Source organism: Apiospora marii (assembly GCF_038362585.1).
Source record: "Apiospora marii strain CBS 49790 chromosome Unknown utg000005l_segment0_segment0, whole genome shotgun sequence".
Lineage (NCBI taxonomy): Eukaryota > Fungi > Ascomycota > Sordariomycetes > Amphisphaeriales > Apiosporaceae > Apiospora > Apiospora marii.
The window spans coordinates 2249454-2266133 of record NW_027117377.1 but is presented as its reverse complement, the minus strand read 5'-3'; the positions used below and the strand labels follow the sequence as shown (position 1 = coordinate 2266133).

Here is a 16680-nt window from a genome sequence, read left to right as displayed (position 1 = left end):
GAGGGTCCAGTGACGACAAGATCATCATCCATCGTTCCTCACTCAGATTCAGCGAAGCCCATAGGAAGCAGAATAACCAGAACAGGAAAAACAACAACATCGGTTTATCCCACCCACCATGCACGCGACCGCTCTCGTTACCCTGCTCGGCGGCTCCTTGGCCGTCTCTGCCAAGGCCGTTCCGCAACCCTTGCCTGGACGCAACATCGAGCCCAGAGCTTGGTGGAGTCCTGCTGCCGATAGCTGCTGGAGGTAAGTGATGCGGATAACAACACGCTTGCCTACTTACTGCAGGGAGCCAGTCGACTCTGACTTACACCATCTCCGTGTGCAATAGCGATGGCGTCGATAACGTCAGGGCCCTGAACACACCCGGCTACGAACCCAGCGACGCAAACTCGGCCCAGGAGTGCCAGCGGGCATGCGACATCGCAGGCTTCAACCTCGCCGGGCTTGAGCTCGGCAAGGAATGCTGTATGTTCTAACGCTACTCCTTTTTTGCCTGCTTCCACTACCTACCGTTATGTGACCCCTGTTGTTGCCTGTGTTAGTATAAGTGTAGGTCGGCGGCATAAAGATAGGATGAGGCTAATCCCGATCATGAAAAGGGTGCGGTAATGCGGTCGCGGGCGCCAATAACCCCGTCGACCCCAGCGTTTGCAACATGCCCTGCCCCGGCAACGAGAAGGAGAAGTGCGGCGGCGTTCTCGCGCTGACCCTCTTCTACAAGGGCAACTACGATGTTATTAATGGTCCTGCGACCATCGAGCCAGGCTGGCATGACTACGCCAACGCGACATGCTATGCGTCAGTCTTCTTCCCGCTCCCTGTTATTAGTGACCAGACTTGATCGGTGACCCAATGACCTATGACACATACTGATGCTCTATCACAGTGACTTTGACGCCCACCACCGTCTCCTTCCCAGCCACCCTCCGGGATACATGGATGGGCGTCAGATGACGGTCGAGCACTGCATCGACGGGTGCGCCGTCGGCGGCTACACCTATGCCGGCCTCGAGTATGGCAGCGAGTGCTGGTGCTCCAACACAGAGCCCACCCTCGACCCCATCGACCTCGGAGAGTGCGACATGAGCTGCACTGGTGATGCTGCCGCGTAAGTTCTGCTCGCTCATTTGTTTATCCCCTCCCCCTATACCCCCGGATACGCCCTCTCTTCCGCATGGACGGTGGATCCTCTTGCTATGTCACCTCTCAAGATCGGATCGGGCATCCTGTACAGCGACTCTCCCTTTCAAGTATGCAAAAGTTTGACGTGGAGGCTAACGCGTTATGTCTACCTTCAACAGCATCTGTGGTGGAGTGAGCCGCATCCTCGTGTACACCAAGTCAGAGTCGACTTGATCACCTGAAGAGGTCAGGATTACGGACACAGCCCCGGATGGAAGGGGGAACTGCCACCAATGGCATTATTGCTTTGATGGGAATACACATAAGAAGAGGGGTATTGTGCCCATGTCGTCTATATGTGACTTCAGGGGCACAATATAGAGTGTCTATTAGTGGTATTGTGGCACTATGGGCTTTTGGGAGATGTGCAGGGGGGAAAATCGCTGGTATCATGTAATGGGACATTTTGAATTGCATATAATAAAAGTATATAGACACAGAATATATACACGGACACTCCTTTTACTAACTTGAACTCCCAACATCTGCCAGGCTGAGGCGTTACACTGATCAGCACTTACAGTGAGAGAGCTGGCTGAGCCGACCTATTGGTATCTTGGAACGAGTTCCTGAGCACGGGTGTTGGGTCGATAGTACACTTCTTTTCTTCTATGGGTTGATCGCCCTTTGTCGCCCTTGTAGTTAAGATGTAGGTAGTGATCGTGTAATGGTTCTCGAGCCTTTGCCGATCGCAGCTGGCTCTCAACAATTCTGATTCGATTCCTACATCGCCTGTCCCCTGTGCTCTCCTTTGCTCGTATTCCGAGCCGGACGCCATGGTGAACAGAGCTTGCTTGATGGGTCCTGTACGTAAGTACATGCATGCATACAGAAATGAGGCCCCGATTAACACGATTGATACGGCACATGAGAACATTTGAAATTGATTTTTTCCAATTCCCATTACTATTTTTAGCGGTCCGGAGGGTCTTCGGTGGGCATCTTCATATTCACACTGGAAAACCGGCAAGCTTGACACCCGTACATGTCCGTTGGACGTTTGATCGAGAAAGTAGGTACGGTACGGGATCGCGGGAGTCCGAAGGGCTGTGGATTTTGCCCACACACGGGTCACTGGCGCTTGGACGCGCCTCCTGACTGTCGCTTTTTACGGAGTGCAGACAGAACGGATATACCACATGGTTCTGACATTGGATGTATGTGTGATGGCGACAATGATACATGATAGAAAAGTAAACGGCAAAACTACGCAGCAGGCAGATGGTGGCTCGGCAAGCAAGACTCGTGCGTGCACTTTGGAGAGCTAGTACTTGTGTATGTTTGTCATGAAGTGGTCAGTGATATGCTATGTTGATTGATACCTGTACGGAGGTCCCTTTCAAAAATAAAGTCCCCCCCCCTGTCGACACCCCCCTACTTAACACCCCTAATATAATACACCCCTGCAATCGGCACCAGCTGGCAGATAGATAATTAATATATACAAAGTATATATTAATTAATTTTTATCGCGTTTTTAACCGTTTTAATTCTATTTATAAATTTATAATTTATATAATAAATAATTTACCTTTTATATTAGTTCTCCCTCGCGATATTCGTTCCCTCTTTTTAACTTAATAATCTTTTCGATATAACGAGGGATCCTTTTAATTTAAATTTAAATAATATTTTAAAGGATTCTTTACTAACTATTAAATTATACTTAAATCCCCTTTTTCTTACTTTTAAAAGCCCTTTCTTAATAATCTTCCTTTTTATTTAATATTAACAAGGCTCGATGGTATTTAAATTTAATAAATTATTATATTATAATAACTAACTTATTTTATAAAAGTCGTAAATAACCCTTTAGAATTAATATAAATAAACCGGTACCTTATTTTCTTATATTATTATACCTAGTCTTTCTTTTATATACTTTTTAATAAAAAAAAAAAGCTTAAAGAAAAATATTTTTTTTTGATAACGTTATTAATTAATCCCCCCCTTTTTAATCCGGTTTAACTTTCTAATATCCTTTTTAAACTTTTATATTAACTTTTAACTAAATAAATTTCGTAAAAAAAGTTTACTTATTTATTTTATTTTTTAATCTCACTTTTTTTTAAACTTTAATTTAATATTTAATTTCGTAATAACCTTAATAACAACCTTTTTTTAAATAATAGTTTTTAAAAACTATATATAATAGGGTCCTTTCTAATCGTATATAAAGTACCCTTAAAATATAAATTTAAAATAACCTTTTTATTTCTTATAAATATAATTCTTATTTAAAGCTTTATTAAACTTCCTCTAAATCTAATAACCCCTTTAACGTTAATTTAAGATTATATTAATCTTATTAAATTAAATAACGTTCTTTTAGTTTTTTATCAACTAGTACCGGTGCTTAAAGTACTAGTTAAACTGGTTCGTTCTTATTTTCTTTATTAACCCCGGCTTCCTTATTAGTTTAATTTTTTAATAACCGGCATCGAAAGGTTTATTATATAATTAATTTAAAGATATTAAAGAACTTATAAAACTCTTTTATAATTTAAATAATAATCTTTTTTTAGCCATACCGGTCTATTATTACTATCTTTATAATTATCTAGTTCAGCTTATCGCCTTATTTAAAGGGACGACCGATCTTAGCCTTATCGGAGAACTATTTATTTTATAATATAAATAGCCTCGTATTAAAGTTAAATCCGGTTTTTAAAACTTTATAATATAACTTTTTAATAATACACTATTTTATACCAATAATTCTCTTAATATCGGCCTATAACTAGTTATTAATAGCTTTTAATATAATTATAATAGTTTAAGTTACTAAAATCGATTATAATACCTCTAATTATAGGCATTATAGTAGTGTAGTATAAAAGAAAGTTTAGCCGAAAAAAGGATAAAAAAAAGAAAAAAAGAAAAGAGAAAAAGAATTAGCTGGTAAATAACCGGTAAGAGTATATAAGGGTTGTATATAGGGATTGTTGATAAGGGTTGTGACAGGGGGTGGTGACAAGGGGGGGGACTTTACTTTTAAAGGGGACCTCCGTACGGCTGGAGGACTATATAAAGGAGTATGCCTGAGAAGAGAGTCGCACTTTAATACCACCTATTACGGAGTACCGCCCGTCAAATCATCACGGCAACTTCCACCGGTGCAGAACCAGCATAGTATCATGGGCATCAGCTGCCGTGTGCCTTAATTATTGCGGTGTGCTATTCCGATAAGCATCGCCTTGACATCGGAAGAAGCTGCCTGCTGGTGATCTGGAAGCAGAACAATACGCGATGTCAGAGTAGGTAGCGTTCCCAGGCTGCCGCTAAGAGTATGTATCGGTCGGAAAACAAGGCACGGCGCGTGTAGGTTAGATAGACGAAATCACTTGCTATCCAATCCTCCAAGCCTCCTGCACACAATCCGAATTAGTTGTGCCCATATAGAGTTTCCGTCTGTTCTACTGGTCTGTTCTCCACGTTGTGCCGATCAGATGATGACATGGGAGGAATTTTGAAACAACGGCCACCCTGGGTTGGGACGAAATGAGCGACTAGGATCGAGGGCCTCGCCCGGATTGACATTTGATTGATTGTTTTGGGCGGCGATCGCAGCCCGAGCGACCGCTACGGCTTCTGGAAGCGAGCCAAACCAAATGACACACAGGGACAACAACTCGCTCGCGTCGCTGCCATCCAAGCAAGCGTACGGTTGAGGAATAAGCAACGGCTGACTGTTTGCTTCTTGTCTTTAGGTCTGACTGACATGCGTCAGTCAAATCACTGGCACTGGCACAACCAGGACACACCCTCAGAAAGGAGCAAAATGCATTGATCCATAGGAAACATCGTATGCCATTAGTGGCTTGGCAGCAGTGCTGGACACGAGCAAAAGTCTAATGACAGTAAGGACAATAGTGGCAGCGGTGGTCAGTTCTGGCGTGTCTCCAGCTTGCTGGCTCTGCGCGGAAGGCAAGATTAGAAGGGTTCCGGGGGAGTACCTGTATGTAGGGAGGCAGGGCGTCCCGGGATTGGCATGCACTGCCACGCTGCCCAGATTCCCGACATGCGCCAATCAGACGGTTGGTAGTGGGCAGAAAGGCCTGTTCCTGAATCTTAGTTCCCTGTAAATCCTGCCTGGAAGGGGCATGGTGCCCCCGGTAGTGCACCCCCAGTTCCCAGCTGGTCTCGCGTTCGTCCACTCTCGTCCACACTAGGTTAACTGGATTGACTCCATCATCAGCTTGCTTCCCCTAGGACGGACCTCCCTCTTTTTCTCTACCTACACTAGAGCCTCGTTATTTTTATACTCTTCCCTCTTTTTTTCCTCAGTTCTGTCTCGTACATCAACTGCATATTTCCTTCGATTGAGTAAGCCATTTTGCTCACTCAGTCTTACGCTCCTTCAAGCTTCTTCAAGCAAACCACGCTCCCTAGCCCATTCCTGCGTCTTTGTGTGCTTTGCTACAGCAAACCAACAAAGCGCCCTATTTCAAAGTCCAACGAAGCCGCCCCAATCGTTTTCGAGTTTTTGTTCATACCAACACCACCCAACATGAAGGTCGCCTCAGCTGTTGCCGCGACTTCGCTCGCCGTCGGCGTCGCCGCCGAGAACTGGATGGGTTTCAACTCCGGTGCGATGAAGACCGACAACTCCGCCAAGTTCAAGGCCGACTGGCTGCAGGAGTTCAAGACTGCCCAGGGCCTTAAGGGCGCCCCCGGCACCTTCAACTCGGTCCGCCTGTACACCAACATCCAGGCCTACTCCGAGAGCGACCCCATCGAGGCTTTCGAGGCTGCCATCGAGACCAAGACCAACATCCTGCTGGGTATCTGGACCTCAGGCACCACCAGCATCGACAAGGAGCTGAGCGCTCTGGAGAAGGCCGTCGCCAAGTACGGCAACAAGCTCACCGACCTCATCATCGGTATCTCCATCGGTAGCGAGGATCTTTACCGTGACTCCGCCACCGGCCGCGCCAACAAGGGCGGTGTCGGCAACGGCCCCGAGCAGATCGTCAAGTTCATTGGCGACTACAAGAAGAAGTTCGCCGACAGCAAGCTCGCCAACGTCCCCATCGGCCACGTCGACACCTGGGACGTCTGGCCCAACAGCACCAACAAGGCCGTCATCGACGCCGTCGACTGGGTCGGTCTCGATGAGTACCCCTACTACGAGACCGGCAAGGGCAACTCCATCGAGAAGTCCGGCCAGCGCTTCGACAGCGCCTTCAACAAGGCCAAGGCTGCCATCGGCGGCAAGCCCATCTGGGTCACCGAGACCGGCTGGCCTACCGCCGGCCCCAAGTGGGACGAGGCCCAGCCCAGCGTCGAGAACGCCAAGTACTACTGGAACGAGATCGGCTGCCGTCAGCTGTTCAACAAGGTCCCCACCTTCTGGTACAACCTCCGCGACTCCAACGGCGAGAACAAGCAGACCTTCGCCATCACCGAGAACCTGTCCACCACCCCCAAGTTCGACCTGTCTTGCCCCAAGACCTTCAAGACCCCCACCGAGGGCTCTTCTTCTCCCTCGGGCTCTGCTAAGGCCTCGGGTACCGCCTCTGCTACCGGCAGCTCTTCTCCCAGCGGCACTGGATCCGCCAGCTCTGGCTCCGGCTCCGGCTCCAGCTCTGGCTCTGAGTCTGGCTCCGGTGCTTCCGGCTCCACCCCTGCTTCCGGCTCTGGCTCGGAGGCTGGTTCCGCTTCGTCTGGCACCCCCGTCCCCACCGCCGGCGCCGGACACTCTGTTGCCTTCTCCGCTGCCTTCACTGCCATTGTGGCTGTCGCTGTCGGTGCTGCCACTCTCTTCTAAGTCCCTCAGACTTGGCGGGATTGACATCATTGGTACACGATTATCATACATACGAGATCTTTTTCTTCGAAAAGAGGTTTCATTGATGTCCTATGGATAGACTAAATACATCTGGCGGCGCTTGACAATATATCACAAGGTCGATTTTGGCCGTGCTTTCTGTAATAAAAACTCATACAACATATGCTTTACTTCTCACAACTTATCTGTGTTATATACCTGAAACCCGGGCTTGACTTGACGTGAAGAGTGAACAAAGAAACACAAGTTGTTTCTCTTGCGGTTGATATGTTAACCACATGAGATTGGTTTATGGACGACAAATGCTTATGGTCTGCTGCCGTCCAATGGCCAACTCATGAGTGATGACTCGGCTGGATTTGAAGGGGTTGTTGGTTTCCTCTGAGCTCTTGTAAATATCCGATCTGTAAGATCTTTCCAAGTGCAGTCCTCACCAAGCAAACCGACAGTATCTGAAGGTCCGTCCCGTTCTTCGATCCTCCGCGATTACCCATGGAGAGCGTGACTCTGAGGAAAGAATAGGGCTATGCATATAAATGAAGCATCCGTCTCGGGATCAAGCTTTCTAATAAGTAAACCCGCCCCACCAACACTTGCAACCTTCCTCACAGCAATCTGTCTATCCACCTCTTTGGTTGCCCGACTTGGCCAAGCAACTTTATTTCATCAGACCTTTCTCAGCGAATCTGAGTTGAACCGATCCGAGACCTCTTTGAACCAGCTCCCCGCCGAGGAGCCCTCCCTCAGACATAAAACATTCTCATCGTCGGTGCCGGGCCTGCCGGGCTATTTGCTGCTCTGGAATGCCGGTGCAAGGGCCACGACCTTCGCGTCATCGGGCGATCGCCTAAGCCTACTACTTGCAGGTAAGGAGTCGTGACATTTTCGCTTTGCTGACGTACAAAAAGTATAACGAGCAATGGTACGTGGAACACCCTCTACTCCTATATATAAGAAAACAAGGGTAGGGCACTAGAAAACATTACAGCAACAACTGCCTGGAGTGTATGGGTGTACGTATGATGGGTGTGAAGCTATTTACGTGTGACAAGCTTTCATCTTGGGATCCAGTGTGGTTTATTGCCAGGGAGGATTAGGTTGAATACGTCCCATTTAGGGGGCTCTCTTCAATACATTATAGTAACTCGCCAATCTACACTGAGAATATTCTCAGCACTTCCCGTGTTATAAGACTCCCAGTACGGACGTCCTATATCCCCTTCCACCGCTCGCCTCTGTCGCCGGCCAAAGAGCCGACAGCAGCCAGCGTAAGGTTTTGAGTATGTTCACATAAGTCATGCTCTTTTACGTCGTCAAATTACCCCAAACCATAACGAACAAAGTGTTTTGTTTGGTATTACTGTTTTCAGGAGTCAACTCTTAATCTATACAGGAGTCTATACCCACCAAGAAAGCCGAACGAGACGTGCTTGCGAACTAAGACTACGACGATGCGCCTCCCCAACTGAAGAAGTATATACAAATCGAGGGGCATCCCAATTAATTAAAGCCCCTCGCACCAATGCCGGCGGGCATGTCAGCTCAGACTCATGTTCTGACACCAACCACCAGCTTCCCCTTCCCACAAGAATAAGGGGAGCCAATAGAAACGAAGAAGAAGGAAGAAACAAAAGGCTCTCATGCATGCTATGTTGTTGAAAATATTTCATTCCGTCATTAGTCAGTCCGCTGCCGGGGCCCTAAATGCAATTGCCGGATATGGCAACCGTCAAATAGACAGACCAATGACAGTAAACATGAGCGGCCCGATATCTACGGCGATCAGGGCGATGCCTAGACAGTCTCTCGTATTAGTGGTGGAATCCAATCTCAGGGGGAGTGGAATACAACAAGTGCCGGAGAGTCGTGACGCGGCAGCCCCACGTCGTATGACCCGGCGCTTCCGCAGCTTGCCTGAACCTTAACGACCTGCGCAAATCGGAACTCGAGCCCGAAGACAAGCGATACGATTGCCCTCTTTGCCAGTTCGTATTGACGAGAAGCGGTGCCGTCAAAGGATAAAGAATGAAAAGGGGAAATGTTTTCCTGGAAAAGAGAAAGAGTGACACATACCAGTATATACCACCAACTTCGTCACGACCTCCACGTCGTACCTCACTCTCGGCTTGATAAGCTGGGCAAAGACCTCCCGCTCGCTCATCTCGTCCTGTGAACCGATAATGAGCGTCGGGTCGTCGCCCTCCTCCTCAGGGGGCGATATCATCACGGTACCCTCGCCCATCATACGCTCGTAATCGCTGAGCTTGTTGTGGTGGTGGCCGCCGCTTATCGCACTGCTCCGCGCGCCCGACTTCTCGTCGCTGACTGCTATCGGGCTCGGGCTCGTCCCTCGGAGCGAGGCGATGCTCTCCTTGCTGCGGAGGCCCCGGCTCGTGTTGCTCGTGTTGCTCTCCCTCCGCCGGCGGTCGCGGTAGGCTAGCGTCTCGTACGCGTCTGCCGCACTCTGCGGGCCAATGCTCACGGACCTACCGCGGCCGCCCTTGCGAATGTTGTTAACAAAGTTGGGGAAGTCGCTGACGTTGGGCAGGACGTTGTCGACCCGCAGACGGAGCGGAATGTTCTTATACTTGGAGGCCGGCATGAAGAAGCGGCGGGGAAGATTCATCCCCCATGTCTCGATGATTCGGAATAAATACGGCAAGGACTTCAACAAGATGGGCTTGGCCGCTTCCCGCCACACAAACACTGCCATCACCCCGGTTATAATGCGCATAATCACAACGGGCCAGCCGAGACCTTCGAGATCGAACCGAATTTGGCCATGCGGAGCCATGGCATAGTGCCACGTGCCGATTTCGAGGCCAATCATAACGCCCGCAAAGGCGACACTGTCGTCGAAACAAGGACAATCATCGGCGGGTTCAGGATGCACGCGCACCAACACTATAATGACGAGCACCACCCAAAGAACAGTCGTGAAGGGGCGCGAGTACAGGTACATGTTCAGAGGCGGGCCGTAGTAGAATTCGCCGAGAGAGATGACAGCACCCATGATCGAACCAATAACCACATCGACGAATCCGTGCATGCCGCAATAGAGGCGGCCAAAGATGATGCTGGCCGCATAGAAATAGGATAAGATCTCGAGTCCTAGCTTCATGTTTGGTTGCATCATGTTGTCTGGTGAATGTAGGCAAAGAAGACCGTATACCGCGACCGAGACGGCGTTGGCCGAGTGTGTCGAGGGGAAGCCGTACTCGAGGGCGGCGGAGCCTGACATGGTGATTCGTTGCAAGGGAGGCGACAGCGGTCGGGGAAGCGAGAAGAGATCTTTTATGAAGCCTGTGAAGAAGACACCACAGGCGAGGATGCGAACGAGGCTGTGGCATATTGTCAACACAAGACCCGCGAGCAGGTTAGCGGAGGAGGGACCGACCCTTTGCCAAACGACTCAAAGCCGCACCAGAACATGATGGGCAGCCCGACCATGAAGAAGGTATGCGTGCCCAGGTTGGCAGTAATGGCGAAGTAGCTATCGAGCGCCGGCGTGCGCAACGTATCTTGTAGGTAGGCGAGGTAGGGCGTCTCCCATCTGATCAGGGGCAACGCCCACTGTCGCAAGTCGTATCGCCATGGTGAGAGGATGCGTTTGTCTGTAAGTCGCAGGGAGCGCTGTCAGCGAAAGTGGACTTGTATATGTAAGACGCATGCTTGCGCCTGGAAAGTTTAGGTATTGCGCCCGGGTGCAAGTGCGCCCCTCTCGTGAGTCGCGCAGAAGAGGTTGCTCTTCCAAGGCAGTATAAGTCGCGGTGGCCCTTGGCGAGGGCCGGTGGTGGGTGGCTACACGTACAGTGGTCTAGATCCCGCAATCCAGCGTCGATCACAGGCGGCTTCTCTCCATCGCTAGCCTTCACGGTCGGCTTCTTCGAGTCGGCGCTCACGGCAGCGCCATTGGCGTGCGACGAGCACATCGGACGGTCGTATGAGTAAAGTACTACAGGAGGGCAGAAGGAGTCGTGTTGATCCCAGGTTGCGGGCGGGCCGCACGAGTAGTTGGGTTGCTCAAGAGGGTTCGGGTCGGCGAAGGTGGGATGCGGGATGCTCGTGCTCAGGTTTCGAAACGACGACGGCAGCCGCAAAAAGGAAAGGTCAAGAAAGCAATTAAAGAAAACCGGGGGTCTCTCTTCTCATGTTAATCTCGGCCGTCTTTGACACCGGCGAATCCTCTTTCCCCCGACCGTAGCAGGACCGACCAGAAGAGAAGGGTATTAGAAAGAGAGAAGTTATTGCGCATTGATATTAGGTAGGTAGAGTGTAAGAGTACTGGCGATGATGTATGTTGTTTATTTGTCTGACCCCTCCGATTGCTCCGTTGTTGATTTTACGTTTTGAATGAATGCGCTGAGCCCAGCTTGGCCTCTTATCCGTCCCTGAAAACTAATGCTAGCTAACCTTGAACGGTAGGAAGCTGTAGGTACTTCTACATACATAGTTAGTGAACCACCACCTGTCCCTGTCGCCCAATGAGACACTTACATGTCGTCGAATTGGTGTAGTCTTCTGCTGCCGTCATGTAATGCAAGTACAAATGTACATACATGTCCACACTTCACTTGCACCATCGTGCATCCTTCACGTCACTGACTAGGGATCTGGTGTTTTCCATATAAAATAGTTCAAAGATTTGTAGTGTCTTCGTCCAGGGAGCCAGCCAGTCCATTGGCTTTTTTCACGTATGTAGACCTGCACACTGCCGGCAAGTTGGCTGCGTCAAGCTGACAGAATACTAGCACGATCAGGGTCTAACTTTGCATCTTGGCTTGCGTATAATCGCATCATCATCCCGACAACAAACCAACCTGCAAACCAGCTGCACGTGACAACCCGCATTCTACAGGGACCAGGATACACGTCCTGTCTCCTATTGCCTTGTCATATCGACGACGACGCCAAAGCCGTTGCACCAGAAGTAGACACGCCTCCCCCGTGAGCCGAGCAAGCGAGCGAGTAAGCAAGTACACGACGATGCGCTCCCTAGCCGGCGCCCACGCCATCGTGACGGGCGGGAGCCGCGGCATCGGCCTCGCCATCGCCAAGCACTTCGCCTCCGAGGGCGCCAGCATCACGCTGGTCGGGCGCGACGAGGCGCGGCTGCAGACGGCGCTGAAGAGCCTCGACCTGAAGCCCGGCCTCGCGCCGCTGGCCGTGCCACCGAAACACTCCACCTTTGCGTTCAACGTGGCCAACGTGACGGGCTGGCAGCTGATGTTAAAACAAATGAAGTCGGATAAAGTACGTAGAGATGAACCCGATCGGTCATGTTTTTGAAAGTGTCCCGTCCCAGGGAACTACCTAAGTACCCATGAGGGGAAAAAGGGGGAATACATTGAAGGCCGAAGTATACTAACTCGTATGTCCACTTTAGCGAGACGTTGATATTCTCATCAATGCGGCCGGCATTACTCAGAGTTCCTTCCTTTTCAATACTGGAGTGCCCGATATGAAAGAGATCTTAAACACAAATCTAGAAGGCACCATTCTGGGCTGCCAACAAGTCGTCAAGAAAATGATGCAACAGAAATCCGGTAAGCACACCATCACAGCCTATACTGCCACACGCACGGCACTGACATACATGATAGGCTCCATCGTGAACATCTCCAGTCTTCTTGCAACCCACGCCGGAAGGGGCGCAAGTGTATATGCGGCATCAAAAGCAGGTATCGTGGGTATGTCATGTGTTTCAGTATTCCGAGATTTTTCTCGTTTCATCTAATTATCTAACCTCGGTGTCCTAGGTTTGACGAGAGCTTTGGCATGGGAAGTGGGAAGATTCGGCATCCGAATCAACGTCATCCTACCCGGGTATATCCAGACCGAAATGACCGCCTGTAAGTTGCTCATTTCGTCCAGAAATTCTCAATCCAGCCGCCAGCCCTCATCCATGCACGGCTCTCCTCGAGGTGAAATGTATTCACTAATGTACATTGTAGCCATCGCCAAGTCGGCCGATCTGGAAAGCCTCATCCCGTTGGGTCGGCTTGGATCGGCGGAAGAAGTCGCCGATGCTGCTGCGTTCCTTGTTAAGAATTCATATGCACACAATACCGTCCTCAATCTAGACGGTGGTCTCAGCGCTACGTGACGGAAGATTTGTCGGATTCTTCTCCCACGTATGGACTAGTCGTCAATAACGATAGCCCCAGTGCTCGGACCATCATCACCAACGAGCACGACGTCGTCATCATCTGCGCCGGAGGTTTTCGCCTTCTTGGAGGGTGGCGGCACATCGCCTTCGTCCTCTCGGGAGCGCTTCAGGTCCTTGATTGATGCATCGCCATCCAAGTGTACACCATTGCTTTCCTGGGCAGGCTCCTTCTTGGGCTTGCGAGGAATCTTGGGTGCTTGGTCAGGCTCAAGACTTTTGATGGGTTTATCCGTGAGGGGTTCCTTGCTGGAATGGGAGTCAGTTGACTGTAGTCTAGTTTGGGGGTAAGATAACTTACGCCTCTTGGATGTTCAGCACGACATTGACGAAGACGTCGTCGTCGTCTTCGTCCACGATGGTCACAAAAGTGTCCTGCTTGATTCCTGTAGAGTAGCGTTAGAATAACATCACATAGTACGTGCCAAGAGTATAATTACCGAGCTCGCCCAGTTTCTTGGAAAGGTTGTCTTCTTCCTCAGGGTCATAAAGAACACCAGCCTCCGTACTGACGGCAAGCTCCTTGTCACCGTAACCCAGCTGCAATCTCACGAAATCGGCCACCAGGTCTTTGAGTGTGGCACGTGATAGATCCACATACACGTTCGTCTGGTAAACGCTGCAGACCGGACAGTTTGGATTCGGAGGCTGAGGCTTATCCGCGCTCAGTAGACGCTGGGTTGCGAATGGTGACAGGAATACCTATGATGTTATGTATGAGCTTTGGTCCTAATCAGGGCATGTGGGTTGTGTTCCTTACCTCCTTGGTCTGTTCATAACAACCTTTGAGTACCTTGAATGACTCCAGCACACAAAGACCCGCCACGATGGCATTTGTAGTGGCAATGGCTGGAATGATGTTGCCAGCCATTTGCTTGATGTCAAAGCGAGACTTTCGGTCGATGCCGAATATGGATGACCGAATGTTGGCAGCTGCCGCGACAAAATCCAGAGTGTCTTCGTCATCCTTGTCAAACGTGATGGTGGGCTGAGCTGTTCCAGCTGCCTTGAGCTCAGCCACTCGTTTGCTCAGGCGTTCCAGACTATCGTTCATAACCGTCAGGTTTTCCTCCAGAGACCACACTTTCTGCCCGTCTTGTAATAATTCCGGAGTAACTGCAGGGGCTTTGGGCTTCAGGACGTCGTAGTCCAAAGGCTCCGGCTTCTTCCTCGACTGCCACATCTCCTCCATGGATCGCAATCGATCGATATCGGCCTTGAATACTTTGTCGAACAGCATCTTGGGGAATTCTGCGGTGCCAACAGACTCTCGGATTCTTCGCAGCGCCTCGGCCTCCTTCTTCAGCTCCGCGATCTCTTCGGCATTGTCGGCATCCGTCGAGTGGTCGAAAGCTGCCTCGTCTTCGCTAACACCGAAGACCTCGTTCAAAAGATAGCTCTTGGCCCAGACAATGCAGTGGATAGGCTGGCTCGGTGTGCTTCGGATCGTGCACACTGGGAACGACTTAGGGACGTCCTTTGTTGTGCAGTCGTAGCACGCTGTGACGCCCTTCTTGATGACCTGGACCTGACCATTGAAACCAGTCGTACCGCTCTCGATCAAGGGCACATCTGCCGCCAGACACATCTTGTTGACATGGCGTCTCGCCTCCAGGTTATCCAGCGCATTGAAGACAAGGTTGAAACCGCGAAACCATTCTAGATTGAATTGCGCATCCTTGATATTCGCATGGTGCGCCTCGATCTTGACGTTCGGGTTGAAGCTTTCGGCCGCCTCTTTCGCTACCTATCAGCCGGTTAGCACAAACTCACCATCGCCACAACACCACCTCACCCGGGGGCTTCTGTACCAATGCTTTAGACTTCTTGATGTGTTCGTGTCGGAAGAGGAATTGGCGGTTTAAGTTGCTCAGGTCTATCGTGTCGAGGTCGACAATGTGGATTTCGCCAAAACCAGTCAAGGCGAGGTTCTTCAAGAGTTCGCAACCGATGCCGCCGGCACCGACCATCAGAACTTTGGCCTGCGAGACATAGGTCAGTAAAACGACAGGATCGGCAGCTTCGAGCAATTCCATGGTGGACAGTAGCAGTCAGAGGAACACTGGGTTGCTAAGAGTGCGAAGGTGTTGCTTGGTAAAGAGGTGCTGCCGCGCGGTTGTTGGAGCTGGTTGCCATGTTTGCGCCTGCGCCGGTGGTCGACATATGCAATGCAATGCGCAGGCAGACAGCTCATTGTGCAGGGCGTAAAGCTGGCGCGCAGATGCTGGCTGCTGCGTAGCGGCAATGAGAAATAAGACAGAGAATATACTTACGGCTTTGACATCGTCATTGACGCTCTTGGTCAAGGATTGGCAGTTGTAGCTGTCGCGACTTGTTGGAGCCAGCGCCATGGTGTAGTGAGATACCTAACTAAAGACAGCTCCAGCCCACTTCAGTTGCCGTCATGGATCGGGTGGGATGCATGAACGAAGGAAGGATGGCGGGTGTGTGTTTGTGTGTCGCGACAGGAGAAATAGTCGTGACGGGAATTTGCGAGCAGGCGCAAAGGTGAAAAGAGACGACTGGATGGTTGAAACTGCAGATCTAGTCGTGTCTAGGTTAATAAATCAAAAGTTGCAGGCGCTCACTCTCTCAGCCTCGATTCGATGGGATGGCGCGAGGTGTGTGAGCCTTGGGTGCTACGCTCCAGTGTGCTAGCTTCCGCGCCGCGAGGTGTACAGGTATTGGTGTACCTGCCTAGAATGGTACGTGGATACCTGGAGTGTTCCGTCGTCACTGAGCACACGCCCCCGTACAGGTACAGAAGCAGGCCTGTTATGTTGTAATCAATGAACTCACTCACTCTGTTGAGCAAACATTTTTTTTTTTATCTTTGATCCTCATCAATCAAGGATCCCGACACACCAGACCGAATGCACGTCAACCTAATACAGATAAATCACCAGGTTGACGGGATACCTTGAAAGTATAACGGATGTACCTAATATTGAGAACATTTCCCGATTAATCAACCCGACGTCCATTCGATTGGATGAACATCACGAATATTACCAGACTTGATCAACACCCAGTCGATCTAGCCGATTCGTGTTCAACGATTTGATGGAATACATCGGTAGGGTGCTCTGGTTACCCTTACGCCACGGGGGTTCACGGGCACGTTGACAGTGACTCGGATTCTTTCCCGCTCCCCGGTGACGGAATTGGACCCGGGTCTAAAATGGAACACGCCCTTCTGCACGCCCCAAACGCGCTGGCTTGCTGCTGGGAAGCAAGCAGGGTGTGCACGGTAGTACGGTAGTGGTTGCTGCAATTGGTTTGGTCTCATGCACACTTCAGCCTGCAGGGGAACTCTACCACCATTGACACACATGGCCTGTAAAAGTGACGAAGAGGGGGGGCGGAACGAGTCTGACGATTTTGAATGTCTGATAGTAGTATTGCGAGGCAACATAATATAGTCGCTAATACTGCCGCATTTCATCGACTCTGTATCCAAATAGATATCTCGTGCTGTACTCGTTCAGTGCTATACCCATGTAGGTACATATGTATGCATAATCTAACAAGG

The 16680-nt window shown here is 50.1% G+C and overlaps 5 protein-coding genes across 5 annotated transcripts; 3 read left to right on the top strand and 2 right to left on the bottom strand.

The window, feature by feature from the left end:
* Positions 1–118: 118 nt before the first annotated feature.
* Positions 119–1121, top strand: PG985_008635 (uncharacterized protein; the record flags this gene model as incomplete). Its single annotated transcript, XM_066828403.1, has 4 exons — positions 119–252; positions 338–474; positions 609–807; positions 896–1121. 4 exons carry the CDS (start codon positions 119–121, stop codon positions 1119–1121), a joined length of 696 nt encoding a protein of 231 aa, XP_066683315.1.
* Positions 1122–5701: 4580 nt separating this feature from the next.
* On the top strand, positions 5702–6961 carry PG985_008634 (GPI-anchored cell wall beta-1-3-endoglucanase EglC; the record flags this gene model as incomplete). Its single annotated transcript, XM_066828402.1, has 1 exon — positions 5702–6961. The coding sequence occupies one exon, from the start codon at positions 5702–5704 to the stop codon at positions 6959–6961; it is 1260 nt and encodes a 419-aa protein (XP_066683314.1).
* Positions 6962–8711: 1750 nt separating this feature from the next.
* PG985_008633 (PAP2 superfamily protein) lies at positions 8712–10914 on the bottom strand (the record flags this gene model as incomplete). Its single annotated transcript, XM_066828401.1, has 4 exons — positions 8712–8776; positions 9056–10323; positions 10380–10596; positions 10794–10914. 4 exons carry the CDS (start codon positions 10912–10914, stop codon positions 8712–8714), a joined length of 1671 nt encoding a protein of 556 aa, XP_066683313.1.
* A 1054-nt stretch (positions 10915–11968) lies between these two features.
* On the top strand, positions 11969–13088 carry PG985_008632 (NAD(P)-binding protein; the record flags this gene model as incomplete). Its single annotated transcript, XM_066828400.1, has 5 exons — positions 11969–12235; positions 12369–12528; positions 12586–12672; positions 12742–12834; positions 12937–13088. The coding sequence occupies 5 exons, from the start codon at positions 11969–11971 to the stop codon at positions 13086–13088; spliced, it is 759 nt and encodes a 252-aa protein (XP_066683312.1).
* Positions 13089–13123: 35 nt separating this feature from the next.
* PG985_008631 (uncharacterized protein) lies at positions 13124–15184 on the bottom strand (the record flags this gene model as incomplete). The annotated part of the gene is made up of 5 exons (XM_066828399.1): positions 13124–13397; positions 13450–13534; positions 13589–13850; positions 13909–14895; positions 14960–15184. The coding sequence occupies 5 exons, from the start codon at positions 15182–15184 to the stop codon at positions 13124–13126; spliced, it is 1833 nt and encodes a 610-aa protein (XP_066683311.1).
* Between the last annotated feature and the right edge of the window lie 1496 nt (positions 15185–16680).